Source organism: Carassius auratus, chromosome 6 (assembly GCF_003368295.1).
Source record: "Carassius auratus strain Wakin chromosome 6, ASM336829v1, whole genome shotgun sequence".
NCBI classification, from domain to species: domain Eukaryota; kingdom Metazoa; phylum Chordata; class Actinopteri; order Cypriniformes; family Cyprinidae; genus Carassius; species Carassius auratus.
Window position 1 is genome coordinate 3,395,894 of NC_039248.1, and position 15,932 is coordinate 3,411,825.

The 15,932-nt window shown below is 35.5% G+C and overlaps 2 protein-coding genes and 2 long non-coding RNA genes across 9 annotated transcripts in view; 3 read left to right on the forward strand and 1 right to left on the reverse strand.

Annotated features, from left to right (window-relative positions):
• The window catches only part of sema5bb (sema domain, seven thrombospondin repeats (type 1 and type 1-like), transmembrane domain (TM) and short cytoplasmic domain, (semaphorin) 5Bb), a 57,810-nt gene extending 52,805 nt beyond the window's left edge, over positions 1 to 5,005 (reverse strand). Inside the window, exon 1 of one of the 3 annotated variants that reach the window (XM_026256342.1) lies at positions 4,878 to 5,005. The gene's annotated coding sequence lies outside the window, so the exon portion shown is untranslated. The remainder of the gene's footprint in view (positions 1 to 4,877) is intronic. The other 2 variants (XM_026256357.1, XM_026256349.1) reach the window with 2 other exon arrangements.
• Positions 740 to 1,707, forward strand: LOC113090788 (uncharacterized). The gene is made up of 3 exons (XR_003287257.1): positions 740 to 956; positions 1,079 to 1,204; positions 1,627 to 1,707. It is a non-coding gene; the product is annotated as an uncharacterized LOC113090788 (long non-coding RNA).
• LOC113090777 (uncharacterized) lies at positions 1,710 to 4,186 on the forward strand. Of its 3 annotated transcripts, XR_003287252.1 has the most exons (4): positions 1,743 to 2,009; positions 2,108 to 2,521; positions 2,624 to 2,679; positions 3,524 to 4,186. It is a non-coding gene; the product is annotated as an uncharacterized LOC113090777 (long non-coding RNA). The 3 variants fall into 3 exon arrangements; XR_003287253.1 differs by lacking the exons at positions 2,624 to 2,679; positions 3,524 to 4,186 and adding an exon at positions 1,710 to 1,719 and having other exon boundaries at positions 1,879 to 2,009; positions 2,108 to 2,617; XR_003287254.1 differs by lacking the exons at positions 2,624 to 2,679; positions 3,524 to 4,186 and adding an exon at positions 1,710 to 1,719 and having other exon boundaries at positions 1,898 to 2,009; positions 2,108 to 2,617.
• Positions 5,006 to 12,742: 7,737 nt separating the features above from the next.
• Positions 12,743 to 15,755, forward strand: unc50 (unc-50 homolog (C. elegans)). 2 transcript variants are annotated; one of them, XM_026256392.1, is made up of 6 exons: positions 12,743 to 12,897; positions 13,588 to 13,865; positions 13,945 to 14,065; positions 15,217 to 15,356; positions 15,438 to 15,545; positions 15,618 to 15,755. In XM_026256392.1, the coding sequence occupies exons 2-6, from the start codon at positions 13,592 to 13,594 to the stop codon at positions 15,752 to 15,754; spliced, it is 780 nt and encodes a 259-aa protein (XP_026112177.1). In that variant the 5' UTR covers positions 12,743 to 12,897; positions 13,588 to 13,591; the 3' UTR covers position 15,755. The 2 variants fall into 2 exon arrangements, with proteins under 2 accessions (XP_026112177.1, XP_026112186.1); XM_026256401.1 differs by having other exon boundaries at positions 12,753 to 12,897; positions 13,591 to 13,865.
• The last annotated feature ends 177 nt before the right edge of the window (positions 15,756 to 15,932 follow it).

Genomic DNA, 15,932 nt, shown 5'->3' on the forward strand with positions numbered 1-15,932 from the left:
AGGTTGTGCATTTATTAATAAAAATATGAGGGTGCTCTGTCCAGATGTATAAGAAAATGCAGTTTCATGTAACAGTCTAAGTGCTGAACCTCTGCATCACCTAAACTCCTGATTTTAACTTGATCATGCAGGCAAGATTGAAATATCTGTTCATGACTAGAAATACTTATAAAACCACAGCTTCCATCCACTGCATGGAGAATTAGCATGAAAAAATCCATATCAAACCATCTACATACTTCAAAGCTTAACCATTAAGAATTCTGATGTAGCCTATAATAACGCTATACTATATACGAATGATACACTGCTAACACACGACGTAACAGTTACGTATCGTACTGGTAATTTTTGGTAATTCCATGACTTACCAATTGACAACGTAACTACGACGTCGCATTCCCGTAATTTTATTACCATCACATTACCAACTCACAACGTCGTCAGTACGTCCTTCCAACGTGACCAGATAACCAAGAACGTCCCAGATAGGTCCTCTATTGGTAATATATTGGTAACTTCATGACTTACTGGCAACGTAACTACAACGTCGTATGCACGTAATATCATTACCATATTTTTTGTACGTTCTTTATATGCTCTCTGAGTATAGAGCTATTTAAAAAGTGTGATTTAAACGTCAGACACAAGATTAAACGTTCCTTAAAGATAAAATATGTTTATTTTCAACAAGTCAGAATATGGACATGCTTTTAAGCTTTTAATGACGTGACATACAGGCGCTCGCTTCCACAACTGACGCACCGCGCGCACAGTATTGACAAGAAAAGAGTTGTGAAACTTTTTATCTCGTATGGAGTTATAACGTGAAATAATGACACAGACTGGCTCATCATCTCATCTGCAGCAGAGACTGTTGTATCAGAAGGACAGCGCGTTTGTTTGAGGCACTTTTCACTTCAACTGTGTCTGACAGGAGAATTTAGCTTTCTGAGGTGAGTCTTACAATTTATAATAAATAAGTGGGTTGATAAAATGTATAAAACAAAGTAAAAACAAAAGTCTAACGTCGCTAAAACCTTTTTTTATTATTTTATTGTTTTTATTGGCCTTCTAGCCGTTGAGTTACCATGGCAACCGCGTACACATCAGCTGCTGGAGAGGAGAGGAGAGGTCTCGTCTGACATTTTCTCTGTTTCTCGTCAGTTATACCAAAGAAAAGGTCAACAACTGCGACAGATTTGTTAAGTAACACGTTAATATTATCCACAGTCTACTTTAAGTACTTTTTATTAATATTTATACCTCTGTGATTATGGTATTTTTCTTGAAATGTCTGCTATCAAGTATTACGCTAGCATAGAAACATAATTAACGTTATAGCATATTAGATTTGAGCTCTTATTAATGAAAGTCTGGGCTTTTAATTACATCTTATGCGTAAAGGATCGGTTTTGATTGCTTTGTAAATGTTTTTGATGGTAATTTGTCAATAGACAAATGAAGTAAAGTTAAGCTAATTAATTTAACCTAAAAGTCTGCACTGTAGAGTCTATCAGTGACGTCACTTACGGTCTAAAATGGGCTGAAACTATTTCAAACCACTGTTTCAAGCTTGTTCTGATTTATCATTGTAAACAAATATTGATAAAACATTTTTTACAGTGATTTCAGGAGTGTCTTAAAAACCCTCTAAAACAGAGGGGAAGTTCCAAGAAAGTGTCTAATGGGAGCTGCTGACAGAGACTGAAAACACAGGTGATCCGAGAAAGCTTATTAAATAACTTAATATTTATTTTTTACAATATATCATCATGCATCTCTAAAATCTAAACATGTGAATTCCGGTATCTTAAGATATTTTTGTATGTTTTCCATATTACTGTTTTTCTTTTCTGCATTTCCCCTATTCTCTAGTTTGTTTATTTCTAATAAGGAGCTGGAGGCCGTGAAGAAACAGATCCATGATATCGTGGAGAAGCAGGCCCAGATGAGCAAGTGGAGAGCTATGCTGGAAATATTCATGGGTTGATGCTCATAAGTCCAGGGTAAGTATACAGCTAACCCTCCTACCACCTCTACTCTGTGTGGTTCCTGGTGTATCCAGGATGCGATCTTCCCAGATGTCCTTCACCCTATTTCACAGTGTAAGACATGAACCAGGCCCTGGGCGACGACCTCTCTCCATCCGCCGCCTCCGGTCTTCAGGATCTCCACCAGAACCCGATTCGCTCCACTTCGTGAGACAGAACACAACGTTGTGATCATCAGAGACTCCATCGTCTGGCACGTTCGTGCTATGTTAGCTGAAGGTAAAGTCCACACTCACTGTTTCCCTGGTGCTTATGTTCTTCATATTTCTACACAGATTTCCATCTGAAGGGTGAGGGGAGCATCGGAGTGGACATGCTTCACGCCGGCGTTAACGACACAATGCTGCGGCAGACAGAGACGCTGAAGAGGGACTTCAGGAGCCTGATCGAGATGGTGCGCAGCACATCACCTGCATGATGATCATCGTGTCAGGACCACTTCCCACGTATAGATGAGGACATGAAAGGTTCAGCAGACTTTTTGCTTTAAACGAATGGTTATTGTCATGGTGTAAAGAACAGAAACTGCTTTTTGTTAATAATTGGAATCTTTTCTGGGAGCGTCCTAGGCTTTTTAGATCTCCTGTTGGACAACATCTCCAGGACACTTCGCTCCATGTGACTAGTAAGCCAATTCTCAAATAACTGTTATGATGACTTTTGTTCTACACACTCAAATAGAAGTACTTGTGCTGTCCAATCAATAAAGATTGTGTTTGTTCCAGTGTTAATTTTGATAGGCATTTTTGATTTAGCATTAGTCTAAACTCCACCAAACTACTGTTATAAGCATGAGCCCTGTCAGACTGGTCGTGGTGGAGGTGTTGCAACAATATATAGTGATATTCTCAATGTTACCCAGAAAACAGGATACAGGTTTAACTCATTAGAAATACTTCAGCTTAATGTTACACTGTCAGACATGCAAAAGAAATCTAATGTATCTCTTGCTCTGGCTACTAGGGTTGTGACGAGACACTTATCCCACAAGACGAGACGAGACACGAGACTGAGTTCATGAGAGCGAGACGAGATTTTTTTTTTTTTTTAAAGAAATCCTCAATGATAAAATAAATATTTCATTTTTCTCTACTCCTTTTTCGTAGAACATGCATTTTCACATCAATTTATTAAAAGTAAAAAAAAAAAAACATGTTTAGGGCCCTATGAAATGTTTATTTTTTCCCCAGCATATTATTTTTTATTATTATTGTTAACAAATTCTGTATTTTAGCATGTCTAACTATTTGAATGCATAACACAACTTAATTTATTCATTTTATTTTTTCTTAAAGGTAGCCTTACTGATATAGATATCATACCTCAAAGTGTTGTTACTGACCACTTCCTTGTATCGTGCATGCTGCATATTACTGATATTAACTATATTTCCAAAATGAGCATTATGAATGTAAGAGCCTTACATTACATTTATAACAATCATTGTTAATGTTTGAACTGTATTTCAGGGCAGTTTGTGAAGACAGATAATCAAGAGAAGTCAGTTCCAGATCCACCTTCCACACCAGACCTCTCTCTCACGAGGATTGCTGTCTACTAGCATATTGTGTTCTCTTCAGACTTCGGGGAATGCAGATATTACTCGGGGACACGAACACATGAATATTGCAAGAATAGAGAAAGTAAGATATATTATATATATATTTAGATATATTTTTGTGGCAGTGTGAACTGGCCATAATGCTGTATGATAGGTGTGAGATTCATTAAACTTGATTTGGTATAATACATCTGTTCATAAGCTATTGCATATTATTTTCAATGAATTATTTGTAGTGGTTTGGTTAAGGGTGTGATTAGCTGATGTATTATTGTGGGAGCTTGTGATTAGTTGATAAATGTGTTTATTGTTAATGATAATATTTAAATGCAATGTACTGAGTGCCTACTAAGACTTGCATGTTTGTGCATAATGTTTTGACCCCGGATGCTTACAGAAGGGTATAGATATTTAAATATATGGAAATGTATTTATTATTAATATATCTCAATCTATGTGCTTCTGTTTGGGCTGAATGCTTTCATTCATATTTCGCTGTATATCCTGTTTTTATTAATAATCTGGGTGTATTACTGTTCATATTTGCTTGTTAATAAATTAACTGAATTCATTTTGAGTATTCATCATTCACAGCTACTGAAACAGCCTTTAAATTAGTTTGGGCATATGAGGACATAAATTAGGTTCAAGTGCTGCATGTCCGCCCATAGAATAATTATAAAAAAATGACCAACTGATTACCAGCACACGACCACCGATCCGCGACGTTGCCACGACGTCGCAGTTACTTACTGGCAACGTCACAAAGTTACGTTGTGGCGACGTATACGCACCTTTCACTTTTCCGGTTGCCACGACGTAACTAGTTACGTCGCCACGACGAAACTTTGGTCACCAGATTACGTCGCAGTTACGTAACAGTTACGTAATGTTGTTAGCAGGGACTGTTCATTATGCATGAACAAAACAAAAAAGGCAGACTATTAGTAAATCATAACAGGTAATATTAATCATCCAGTACAAAGCCCAGGATTATAATAACTGTAGCCCTCTACCGGCCTGCGCTTACATTACTATTTAACACATAACAATTATATTTCCAATCAACCAGTGTCATTAATTGTAAAGTGAATAAACAGTCTTAAAACAGACATGACCAATGGAAAACAATTTTTCAAAACCACGCAAAAATATTAGACTTCAAAACAACTTTCTGTCAAACTCACAAGCTGCTTTAACTTGCGGTTCTGCTTGTAAACATGGTCATATTTTGTCAGGAAACCCGTAAAGAGTGATCTTACCTCTCCAGTCAGTTGGATCCAGGAGTAATTTCAGTGTGAGGGAAATTCAGAAGTGTCTGCTGAGGTCTGTAAAGGCATCTGAGCTCTCGCCGACAGCACCGCTTCACACCGGGACGAATCCTACTACTGCTGCCGCTGCCGCACAGCTCATGAATATTAATTAGGTCGTGCTTGCCATTGCTCCGTTACGCGCCTATGAGGAAGGTTTGCTTATGAATATTAATAAATTTACGCTGATGTTGCTTCGTAGCTTTCTTATAGCCACGGTTTGGCTCATTAATAATGTATTATTTTATATTACTTTATTTTTTTATTCCTTTATTTATTTTACTTCTGTCTGTTTATTTTACTTGCTTTTTACTGTACTTGCTCTTTGTCTTTGTAGATGAAAATACATTTGCTGTTACGTTTGTTCAATAAAAAAAGGTTTGGCTCATTAACATTAAGTAACAAACAAATAAAAGTATTAAATTCTGGGACAGGAAAATGGTGGCACTAAACCAACATTCAGCCATCTTTACAACAACGATCAAACTGATATTCTGCAGAACTCAAAGAAAATAAATTCTCTTAAAACACTTTTAAATTAACACTTTTCTCACAAAATAACACTTTTCTTACCCTACTGTATTTTTAGGCTAATAGGCCTATTTATTTTAACTTTACTTTGAATTCTTTTTTTTTTTTTCATAATTGTCTTGAATGTTTTCATCTCAAGCCTGGGCTTCACTGACACTGTTGTCTCCTTATTATAAAAGTAGCACTAAAATTACCCAAAGTGAAAGAAACATTCATAATTCCATCCTTAAATGTTCATGTCTGTACTTGACAAGCAATATTAATAATAAATAGAACATATTTGAACATTTAGCGATCAAAAAAAAAGCTTTGACAGGGAATGAGCTTGTTCAAAGGCTGAGAGATCATGTGAGGTTGGATAATGTGGTATTTGGCAAAGGAACTGAGGCAGGTATTGGGGTTCAAACACTATTACAGGGAATTTGCCAACTGGAAAGCCATCAAGGCACTTTTACAGTCTAATCAGATGTTTTTAAAGGATTACATGAACAAAAATTATGTGTGATATTCTCAAAGGCATTAATTCGCTTCTGCTAAGGGGAAAGGATTGTAGGCCTATGTTCTCATGTCTCAAACCTGCCAATCAACAGAGAAATGATACATTTGAATAACACTGCAATATGATTGACAGATACCGTCCTGAGATGTGAGAAAATGGAAATTAGAAATCAGCAACTGTCCATCACATTAAGTACAGGCACTTCTGTCAGTTTGAATGAGACGTATTAGTACGCTAGTGGACTTTACTGATTGAGCTGTCAGTCGTGGCCTATTATATGCTGCCACAGGTGTATTAAAACTCACCATTAATTTCTGCAGTATATCTTTGAATGATAAAGTTTACTGAAATGCCTGGAAATCACATGAAATTGACTCAGTGGAGTCCTAAATGCTCTCTGAGCCGTCAGTATTAAAAACAGATCTCTGTAAGAACAGTCAATCAATGGACGATCGACAGCCAGAGCTTGTCTTTGCATTATTTTAACTACAGTTCATCACAGATCTGAAGCTGCTTTGAAGTATTTAACCCTAAAATCAAAAGAACGAAATATATATCAATAAAAATACTGATACAAAGTGAAGGTTATCCAAGATATAGATGAGTTTGTTTCATCATCAGATTTTGAGAAGTTTTGCATGCCATCACTTGCTCGTCAGTGTCGTGTGTATTATTTGTGGATTATTGTGATGTTTTTATCAGCTGTTTGTACTCTCATTCTGACGGCACCCATTCACTGCAGAGTATCCATTGGTTTGCAAGTAATATAATGCTAAATTTATTGAAATCTGTTCAAATTATCAATAAAATAATATCACAATGCTCATAATATAAATCTGCATGAGGTTAATTGTCTTGATGCAATTTTTTTAGTTCTTTTGATTTTGAGGCACTTTCATAGTTAACCTCTCTATTGTTTCTTCATCAGTTCAACAAATTATGTACTGAATAAATGCAATAAAAATAAAGTATTAAGCACACTGTGGACAGCCTCAGTTTAATGCCATGCATTTATGTTGTATGTTTAGACGTCATTTGGTCACCCAACACAATACGAAACCCTCAACTCATATTTAATGTTTTCTAGGTTATATTTTCTTTTGCCTTGCAAAGTTTTTATTTTTATTTTTTTTATTTTGGGCATCATGCTACCCGTCAATTTAGCTTCTCACTGTTTGGACTACAGCTTCTACCAAATAACATGAATTTGCACCAAGTTTGATTGGGGAGTGTTTTCTATCCTAACCATGCATGATTATATGGTTAGTTATATTTCTTGCATCTTGCAAGACCTGTGACCATTTTTTTAATGTAACCCACCAGATGAGAATCACTGATCAATGGAGATCTAAGTGCTTTCACACATACAGGCGCAGATATTCTGCAGTAATTGCGTTGGCTGAAAAATTCTGATGGATGATTATTATAGGACGTCCGTCTCTATACCCACACACAGCACTGATGCCCTACTATTTTCAGAGTCGCAGTGATTAGGCTCTTTAATCAGAGCTGACAGTGAGAGCCAAAGAGAGATGTCGTATTGGAATACTGCATGGATGGATTGGAGCAGGAGTGTGTTTATGAGTGACGGAGGTGTAGAGGAGTGTGTGAGTGTGTGATTATGTGGGTGTGTCATTTCCAGTCACTCGTTCACTGCCAGTAGAGAAGAAAAAAAGTATAATTTACTAGAGTCAGAGTGAATATCATGATCTCACCATCTCTCTCTCTCTCTCTCTCTCTCTCACACACACACACACACACACACACACAAACTCTCTGTGGCTAAGGAGAAATGATGTAATTCCTCTCTCTTCCTGGCCTCCTCCTTTGTTATTTCTTGGACTGCGTTGTCTAAATATGACTGTGATAGTTTTCTGATTCTTCTCCTGGGATGCATTTGATTAAATCACTGTGTTGTGTTTAGCTGTGTTGGTGTTTAGATCTGACATTCAGAAGTAGGGCACAGTAGGCATCTTTAAGAGGTCAGCACTCTTTCTCTTATCTTTCTCTCCTCCTCTACAGGCATTAATATTACATGAGTATGAAAGATTGAGTATGCATGTATTTGTTCATTTTTTCTGTCTTTTCTTTGATTTAGTTTAAGGGAGAAGAATTAATTGGCACTATTCACCGCTGTTCTCTAACCCTGTGAAGTACATGGAGATTTATGAGGGTTCGTTGTCACATGCTTTAGCCAATTCATTGCAATTAGAGCTCATGTAAGCTTTTTCAAAGTGAACTTGAGAAGTTTTGAATATACCCAAGCATGACTTGAGATGACTTTTTCTTTTTTCTAACTGTCCCTTCAACTGCTATTGATTGTTTTTGTTGTTACACTACAAAAAGGATCATGTGACACTGAAGACTGGAGTAATGATGCTGAAAAAAACAGCTTTACATCACAGGGATAAATTAATTTTTTATTATTATTATTATTATTATTGTAATGAAGCCTTGGTGAGCATATGAGAGTTCTTTCAAAAGTTACCCCAAACTTTGAACGGTACAGGGTACTTTTTATTTTCGGTTTTGTTACGAGAAGCTGTTTTGTTTTTCATCTTGCACTTACATTTTTCTCTTTCTCTGTTCCAGGAGTAAAATTATCCCTGTCAGCTGCTCTTACTCGAGGTTGCTGTGGTCAGCAAATCAGAAGCTGTGCTGTGTGTCTGTCGTCTTCAAGATGTCTGCATTGATTCATGGATTATTCAAGCATTTACATAATGCACATACTGTAGATAAGAAACCAGGTCATCAGGACTAATGTGAGTGTGAAGTCAGAATGCAAAAAGTTTGGGGTCAGTAAGATTTCAAATTGCTTTTGAAAGAAGTCACTTATATATTTTAAAATGCAGTTTGTTTGTGTGACTCAAAGTTACATTTTCAGCTTCATTCCTCCAGTCCCCAGGATGATCCTTGAGAAATCATTCTAATATGCTGATCTGCTGCGCAAGAACATTTCTGATTCTTTTCAGTGTTGAAAATGGTGCTGCTTCATTTTTCTTCTGGAAACCGTGATACATGTTTTGAGGGTTCTTTAATGAACAGAAACAGCAATTACTTGAAATACAAATATAACATTATATATGTCTTTATTGTACCTTTAGAGATTAGAATAGGAGATATATATATGTATATATATATATACATATATAGGTAGTGTATACATTTTTTTTCAAGTGTCAAACACAAAACAAGTTAATTTGATTTTAAAAATGTAAAATTTAAAATGTAATTACAGTTTTTGTTTAATTATTTGCATTTTTTTTAATGGAACACCTTTTAAAATAATGCAGGAGGATATAATGTAACACGACATTTACTTTGGACAGGTATAATCTTTTCTTTTAAAAAATAAAATAAAAATTATATATATATATATATATATATATATATATATATATATATATATATATATATATATATATATATATATATATATATATATATATATATATATATATATATATATATATATATCTGACCCTAAACTTGAATTGTCTATTTTAAGTAATGTAGTGTATTTAAAATACATTTCTGGTCTTACTGGTCTGACACAATTCAACAGTAAAATGTACATTTTCATAATCTTTCATCAAAAGGTAAAACTCGCCCCACCCTGAAACAACTTCCCATTCTTGAAGTCATCTCATAGGTTGTGTGGGCTGTTAGTAAATACAGTCAAAGCCAATTCAACAGTGTTTCAGGAGGAGATAAGTCCACTGTTCACAGTCCAATGCAAACTCAAATAACTACTTGAAACTTACTGGGTGATTTTCAAGCCAGACTGACAGTACGACACAGACTGTGATTAATAATATGAGCCATGTTGAGCTGTGCTCATATATTGATCATTCTCTTCCAGTCAAATAGTGTATTATCCATCAAAAATCCCCTCTGGTTCTTGGTGGACTGGTGACTAGTTAGACATTACAGCTAAATCTGCTATTCATTTTCATAACTAATGTCAATGTTCTGAGCCTGTCAGTTCAGAGAGTAGTTCTGAGGAAAATTAACAGAGGAGTGTTATGAAAATATAAGCTAATGATCTGGCTTACAAAAGGATTTTCAAAGGGATAGTTCCAGCTGTTGTGAACCTCTTTGACTTTAAAAACATCTCTAGTTGATTTTCTCTTGCATGTCATACCCAGATTTCTACCGTCTCAGTGTCTGGCTTGTTTAAGATACAAAGCTATGGCAGATCCATCAAAAGAGAGATGTTTCATTCAATGTGAATCTTAATGTGAGTCATACCGACACAACACTGCTGTCAACATGGGAATTAAACTGAGCAAAACAGGTTAAGCTTCACCTAATACTATGAAAGGCGACTGTTCGGGGTGGATTTGTGTGATCAAACAGACTCTTAACATGTGTCGACATTAACATCACTAGAGGTACAGAAGCAGTGAACCCTCTCAACTTCAGATTTCAGCAACAGGGAGATTTATGTCCATATTTACACATATATATTTACACAGATATAAACATGTTAACAACATTTAACTGACTTCTGTCAGAGTGAAACCTTTAACCTTCATGCTTAAAGTTTTAAACTCTTGACCAAAACTTTGCCAAGACAATATCTTCATGTGTCATCAAACTTCATCTAGTTTTGTTTCTTCGTAAGTACATTCTTAATGCTATGTTTTTTTGTGATTTACTAACTCTGAAGTTGCGATCACATTCTACAAAAATGAAAAGAGCCAGGAGAGAATAAAAGGGCTTTTTCACCAGTATTTTTGGAGCACAATCTAAAATAACTGCCTTGTTGATGATCTTCACATGCGTCTCTGTCACAATGAAGTCATTCACTGCTCTGTCCCGTCACATTAAGAGCAATTCCAAAGCTTCCCTTTGAAGAATTTAATTAAAATGAGCAAGAAATGGGCCAAGAACAAGTATCATAGTTTCAGTAAACTCAAAAAATTGAAACATGTTTACATGGCTCTCAATTAATCCAATAGTCTGGTCTTCATTAGCAACGCAAACAGCATCAGGAGAAGCATTTCATGAACTTCTTTCATTTTCATTGCTCTTTCTGGAAATCCTTCACTTGATTTCCCATTCAAGTCTCTGAAGCACATTAAGCTCACCAAAACAAGCTACACTCTCATTTTGACTGAGTTTATTAATGTAATCATAATCATTTTCATGCTTTCTATGCAGAATGTTATAAATAAATGTCCCCTCATGCATATAAAACTGATATTTACATTACTGTATGTGAGATAAGTGTTCAAAAATATGTCTTCATACATTTTATATATTACATTCTATTACCATTTTTTAATGCAAAAATTTAAACTAAACACTTGAAAGATGGAAAGACTAAGAATTAATTTTTCATCTATTGTGATGACAAGCTGTTTCACTATGACATGAATAAACCTTGTTTCTGAAGTGATGTGCAGAATGTTTTACAATCCACCACATGAGTGGATATAGAAGAAAGAAGAGATAAAAGAAAGATGAGGTGGTAGGTGCTTATTAAATAAATATGAGGCAAACATCAAACTGTGCTTTTGAACGCCTCTGAATGAAGAACAGCACAGAAGCACCTGAGATGTGCTCTTCTCTCGGCTGAGCTCTGCTCCAGTGACCTGCAAGAAATGTGGAGGTAAAAATAAGAACTATTCTCTGCTCGCATGTTTTAGTTATTGGTTTAAATAAAGGCAAAAAAAAAAAAAAAACCCTCTATTGCAGGGTAAAAATTTTTTTTTTTCAAAGTGAACACGATGCTCACAAAAACAAAATGCATGTTAACTGATGGTAAACTTGTTTTTTAAAAAATTGTTGCTTTTATAATCCTGTTAAAAAGTTATGACAATTCATGAAAAAAAGTTATACAGTATTAACGTGACAAAGGAGAAAAAAGAAGGAAGGAATAAGGTACTTTAGCGCCATCTGATGTTTCTAAACATGTACAAAACATCAGATCAGAATTAGAATGGGCTTTTTTATTGGCAAGTGTTCTCCCAGGTGCTAGATATCCATTTCAATCCAAGACATCTGTATGCAGTGCAATAGCTGAGCAGACTTTAGTGCACACACACACACACACACACAAGGAGCTTCCAGTGCAAAGAAAGAGTACAGACAAAGTGCAGACATATAATCTGACATACAAATCAAATATAACACTCATATTAAAATCAAAAGTTTGTTAATGTTCAATATTTTTTATAAAATAAGGAGAAAATTAAATGATTTTTTTCCAAAAAGAATTTTATACTAAAAGCATTATCAAAGTGCATCAAACGAACAAACATGAATATGCCTGTTGTAATTCAAGGAAATATTTTAATAGCTTTACAATTACATGCCAGCGCATATTTCAGAAATATGGTCAAACTACGTCATTTGTACATTATAATTATTTGGCAAAGGAAATAAACAAAGAAATTTGGGGTTTTCCTAAACATTCTCCAGTGAGGTGGCATAAAACAAAACAGCTTTTATTCCCTCATTGAATGATTACTAATGTTTGATGTTTTACCAGTTCAAAACAACATCCTGAAGATTTTTTTCCTTTGTTTTTAAGATTTTGATTAGAGCCTGAATAAACCAGTTGTTATTTCACACTAAATTGACTTTTTCATTGGAGCAAAATTTGACATTTTGGTAAAAGAACACACAAATTTTTCATCTTTCTAAAGTGTGAGTTTAATATTTAATCCGATGTATTAATATGATATAGCTCAGGAAATATATCGCATGTAGCCTATGTTAGGAGTGAACGAGCAATGGCAAAGCTGCTCTGTACCCCAAAACTACATTTCCCAGAAGGCCTTGTCACAGGAAGCGGCGTCACTGTACGTATTGCGCTGCTACGTGTTCGAACGAAGTAGGAGGAAGTTGATATGTCACGGTGGCTGCATAGTTTTTTGCACACTGATTAAAAAAATCTTTGATTTATTAGTTGCTGATACTGCCCTAGAGCAGGTGAGTGTCATATTTATTCACACCGATTAGGAGCGACATGCTAGCTAACTTGTTTACCAGTTTATTTTGTAGGACCGAGGCCCATGGAACAACATAACCACGCTAATGCTTTGTTCTTAAAATCAAAATCCTTTTTACCGACCACATTAACAGTAGCAGGTTTACTTTTTTGTTGCAGTGTTAGAGCTACTGTAGCACTGCTGTCAGTTATGCTGTGTAAAGCAAACAAGAGTACGTTAATAGCACTGATCTAGGATGTTTACAAAGCAGATCATGTGTTTGGGAAGTAGAAGAACTGATGAACCGACGATACATTTGATTACGAAGCTTGAGCAAAGTCTATAGGCTTCTTTCATGGACAGATAATAGATGTAGTTTTCAGACAGACAGAGAGAGAGAGAGAGGTCTACCGTACCTCCTATTTCAACACCTACTGTAATGAAACTGTTGAAAAGTTGGACTTTTTTCGTTTTGTCAAAACAGACCAATCTGTATTTGTTGGTCATGATGACCCAAACACTCACATTTAGTCACAAAGTTTATTCCTAATGTGATTTAGGGATACATTTAGGAAGATTATATTTGGGCTACTGTTTCCACTATTTAAGAAATGAATGAATCTTGCTTTAATTTGCTCAAGTGTTAATGTGTTTGTGATATCTATTGTAATAGCTCTCTCTTATCCCACAGCAGTATGTTGCCGACGAGTTCCCCGCAGATCCATCAGAACGGCAGTCTGAACACTCGGGATGCAGCGCGGCACACGGCCGGCTCCAAGCGCTACAAATACCTGCGGCGACTGCTGCACTTCAGACAGATGGATTTTGAGTTTGCCATATGGCAGATGTTCTACCTGTTCACATCGCCGCAGAAAGTGTACCGCAACTTCCAGTACCGCAAACAGACGAAAGATCAGTGGGCCCGAGACGACCCTGCGTTCCTGGTGCTGCTCAGCATCTGGCTCTGTGGTGAGCACTTTTGATGGAAACATGGGAAGGATACGGAAATTAAACTTGCATTGGCTCACTTATCGTGTTTTCTCTGCAGTGTCGACGGTGGGCTTCGGTCTGGTTCTAGAAATGGGTTTTGTGGAGACGTTGAAGCTGTTGCTGTGGGTGGTTTTCATCGACTGTATCGGAGTCGGATTGCTCATATCTACACTCATGTGGTGAGGAGTCACAAACACTCACAAAGAATGCCAAAAAATGTGCTGATATGGTATTGATCCAGTTTCTTGTTTTCTTCAGTTTATTGTTAATTTCAGAATGATGTGTTATTTGCGAAGAGAACTTTAGGCCTTCATTTTAACTTTTTTAAAAGTTTACATTATTAAAAAATAACCCTGGGCAGGATGGTTATGAGCCTAGCATGAAACAATGTTGTTATCATTAACTAAAATTATTGTCAGTAATTGAATTAAGGCTTAAATAAAGCAAAGTGAAATATAACTAATGGATGTAAAACTTAAATTAAAAAGCTAAAATAAAATGTTGCCTTGGAAACTGGTACTAGATAAGTACTAGAATTAAAACTAAAAGTTAATAATAAAAATAAATTTAAAGTAAAACTAAAAACAAGTAGACGTTTTCAGAAAATGAAAATAAAGGTGAAATAAAATCAAATCTAATTATTACAGCTTGTTGAAAAAAATTGATTAAAGTTAAAGTATATAAATTACTAAAACTGAAAAAAAAATTCATATATATATAAATAGGTAAATAGAAATATACAAAAAATACCAGTACAAAATAAAAATCTGAAAAACAAAAATGGCAAAAGACAAAATTAGTAAAAATAAAATTAAAATGCAAAATAAAATTTTTTTTTTAAATCAATGCAATAATATATAAATGCTAAAAATATAAATACAAAAATCATATATTGACTGGCTGCCAGTACAAAATAAAAATAGTAAAAGTAGACAAAATTAGTCAAGTTAAAATGGAATCCAAAAAGAACAAAACAAAAAAAAGTCAATAAATATTATATTATAAATAAATGCAAAAAATCTCATTGCAAAAAAAATCTATTCATGAAAATTGACTGGCTGACTGTACATTGTCCTGTATAATACATCATCTCTTACCAAATAAATAAATAGACATGAAATACTGGTCTGACTTCATTATGTATTTTAATAGTCAGGGAATCTGTTGCCAGATTGTACAGTTTAGTAGTTATTATACAATATTGTCTGCTGTGACTGACAAATTACAATCAAGTGCTTTAAAGAATCAGCCGAACTTTACTGGAATAAATCATGAAGAGAACTTGTGACTGTAAAACTGTACAGTTATCCCTGTTTTTCTTCTTCTCCAGGTTTGTCACAAACAAATATCTACAGAAACATCCTAGCAGAGATTACGATGTGGAGTGGGCCTACGCGTTTGACGTCCATCTGAATGCTTTCTACCCTCTTCTGGTCATTCTGCACTTCCTACAGCTGTTCTTCATCAACCGTAAGTAAACAGTAGGATACACGAGTATAATAATGTAGTGTCTAGACTCTTGTAAACACATCTTTTCCACTCTTTTGACAGATGTTGTGGTTATAAATGCAGACTGGTTCCTGGGTTATTTTGTGGGAAACACCTTGTGGCTTGTTGCCATCAGTTACTACATTTACATCACATTCCTGGGCTACAATGGTAAGTGATTGTGACTGTGTGTTTTTACCATCCACAAGCTAACATGATCTGATTTACTCTGTGTTTCTTTAGCACTTCCGTTCTTAAAGAACACTGTGGTGCTTCTGTATCCCTTCGCTGTGCTGGGACTCCTGTATGTTCTCTCCATTTCGCTCGGCTGGAACTTCACTAAAGGTCTCTGCTGGTTCTACAAGCACAGGGTCCAGTAAAGGACAGCAGGTCACATGAAGGAAAATGCTTCAGTGCACATGTGCTCTTAAAGACGGATGGAAAGTGTGTTGTCACTTTTGGGACTTTCTAACTTTTTGTATGATTTGTAAATATAAGTTTGGTTGTAGAGGAAAAGAATTTCAGTTGTTTATGGTGTCATGAATCTTTTTTCCCCCC

Coding starts and splice junctions, on each gene's coding strand:
- unc50 (XM_026256392.1), top strand. CDS start 13,592: ATGTTGCCGACGAGTTCCCCGCAGATCCATCAGAACGGCAGTCTGAAC. Junction 14,066..15,216: donor CTCATATCTACACTCATGTG/GTGAGGAGTCAC, acceptor CTTCTTCTCCAG/GTTTGTCACAAACAAATATC. Junction 15,546..15,617: donor CACATTCCTGGGCTACAATG/GTAAGTGATTGT, acceptor GTGTTTCTTTAG/CACTTCCGTTCTTAAAGAAC.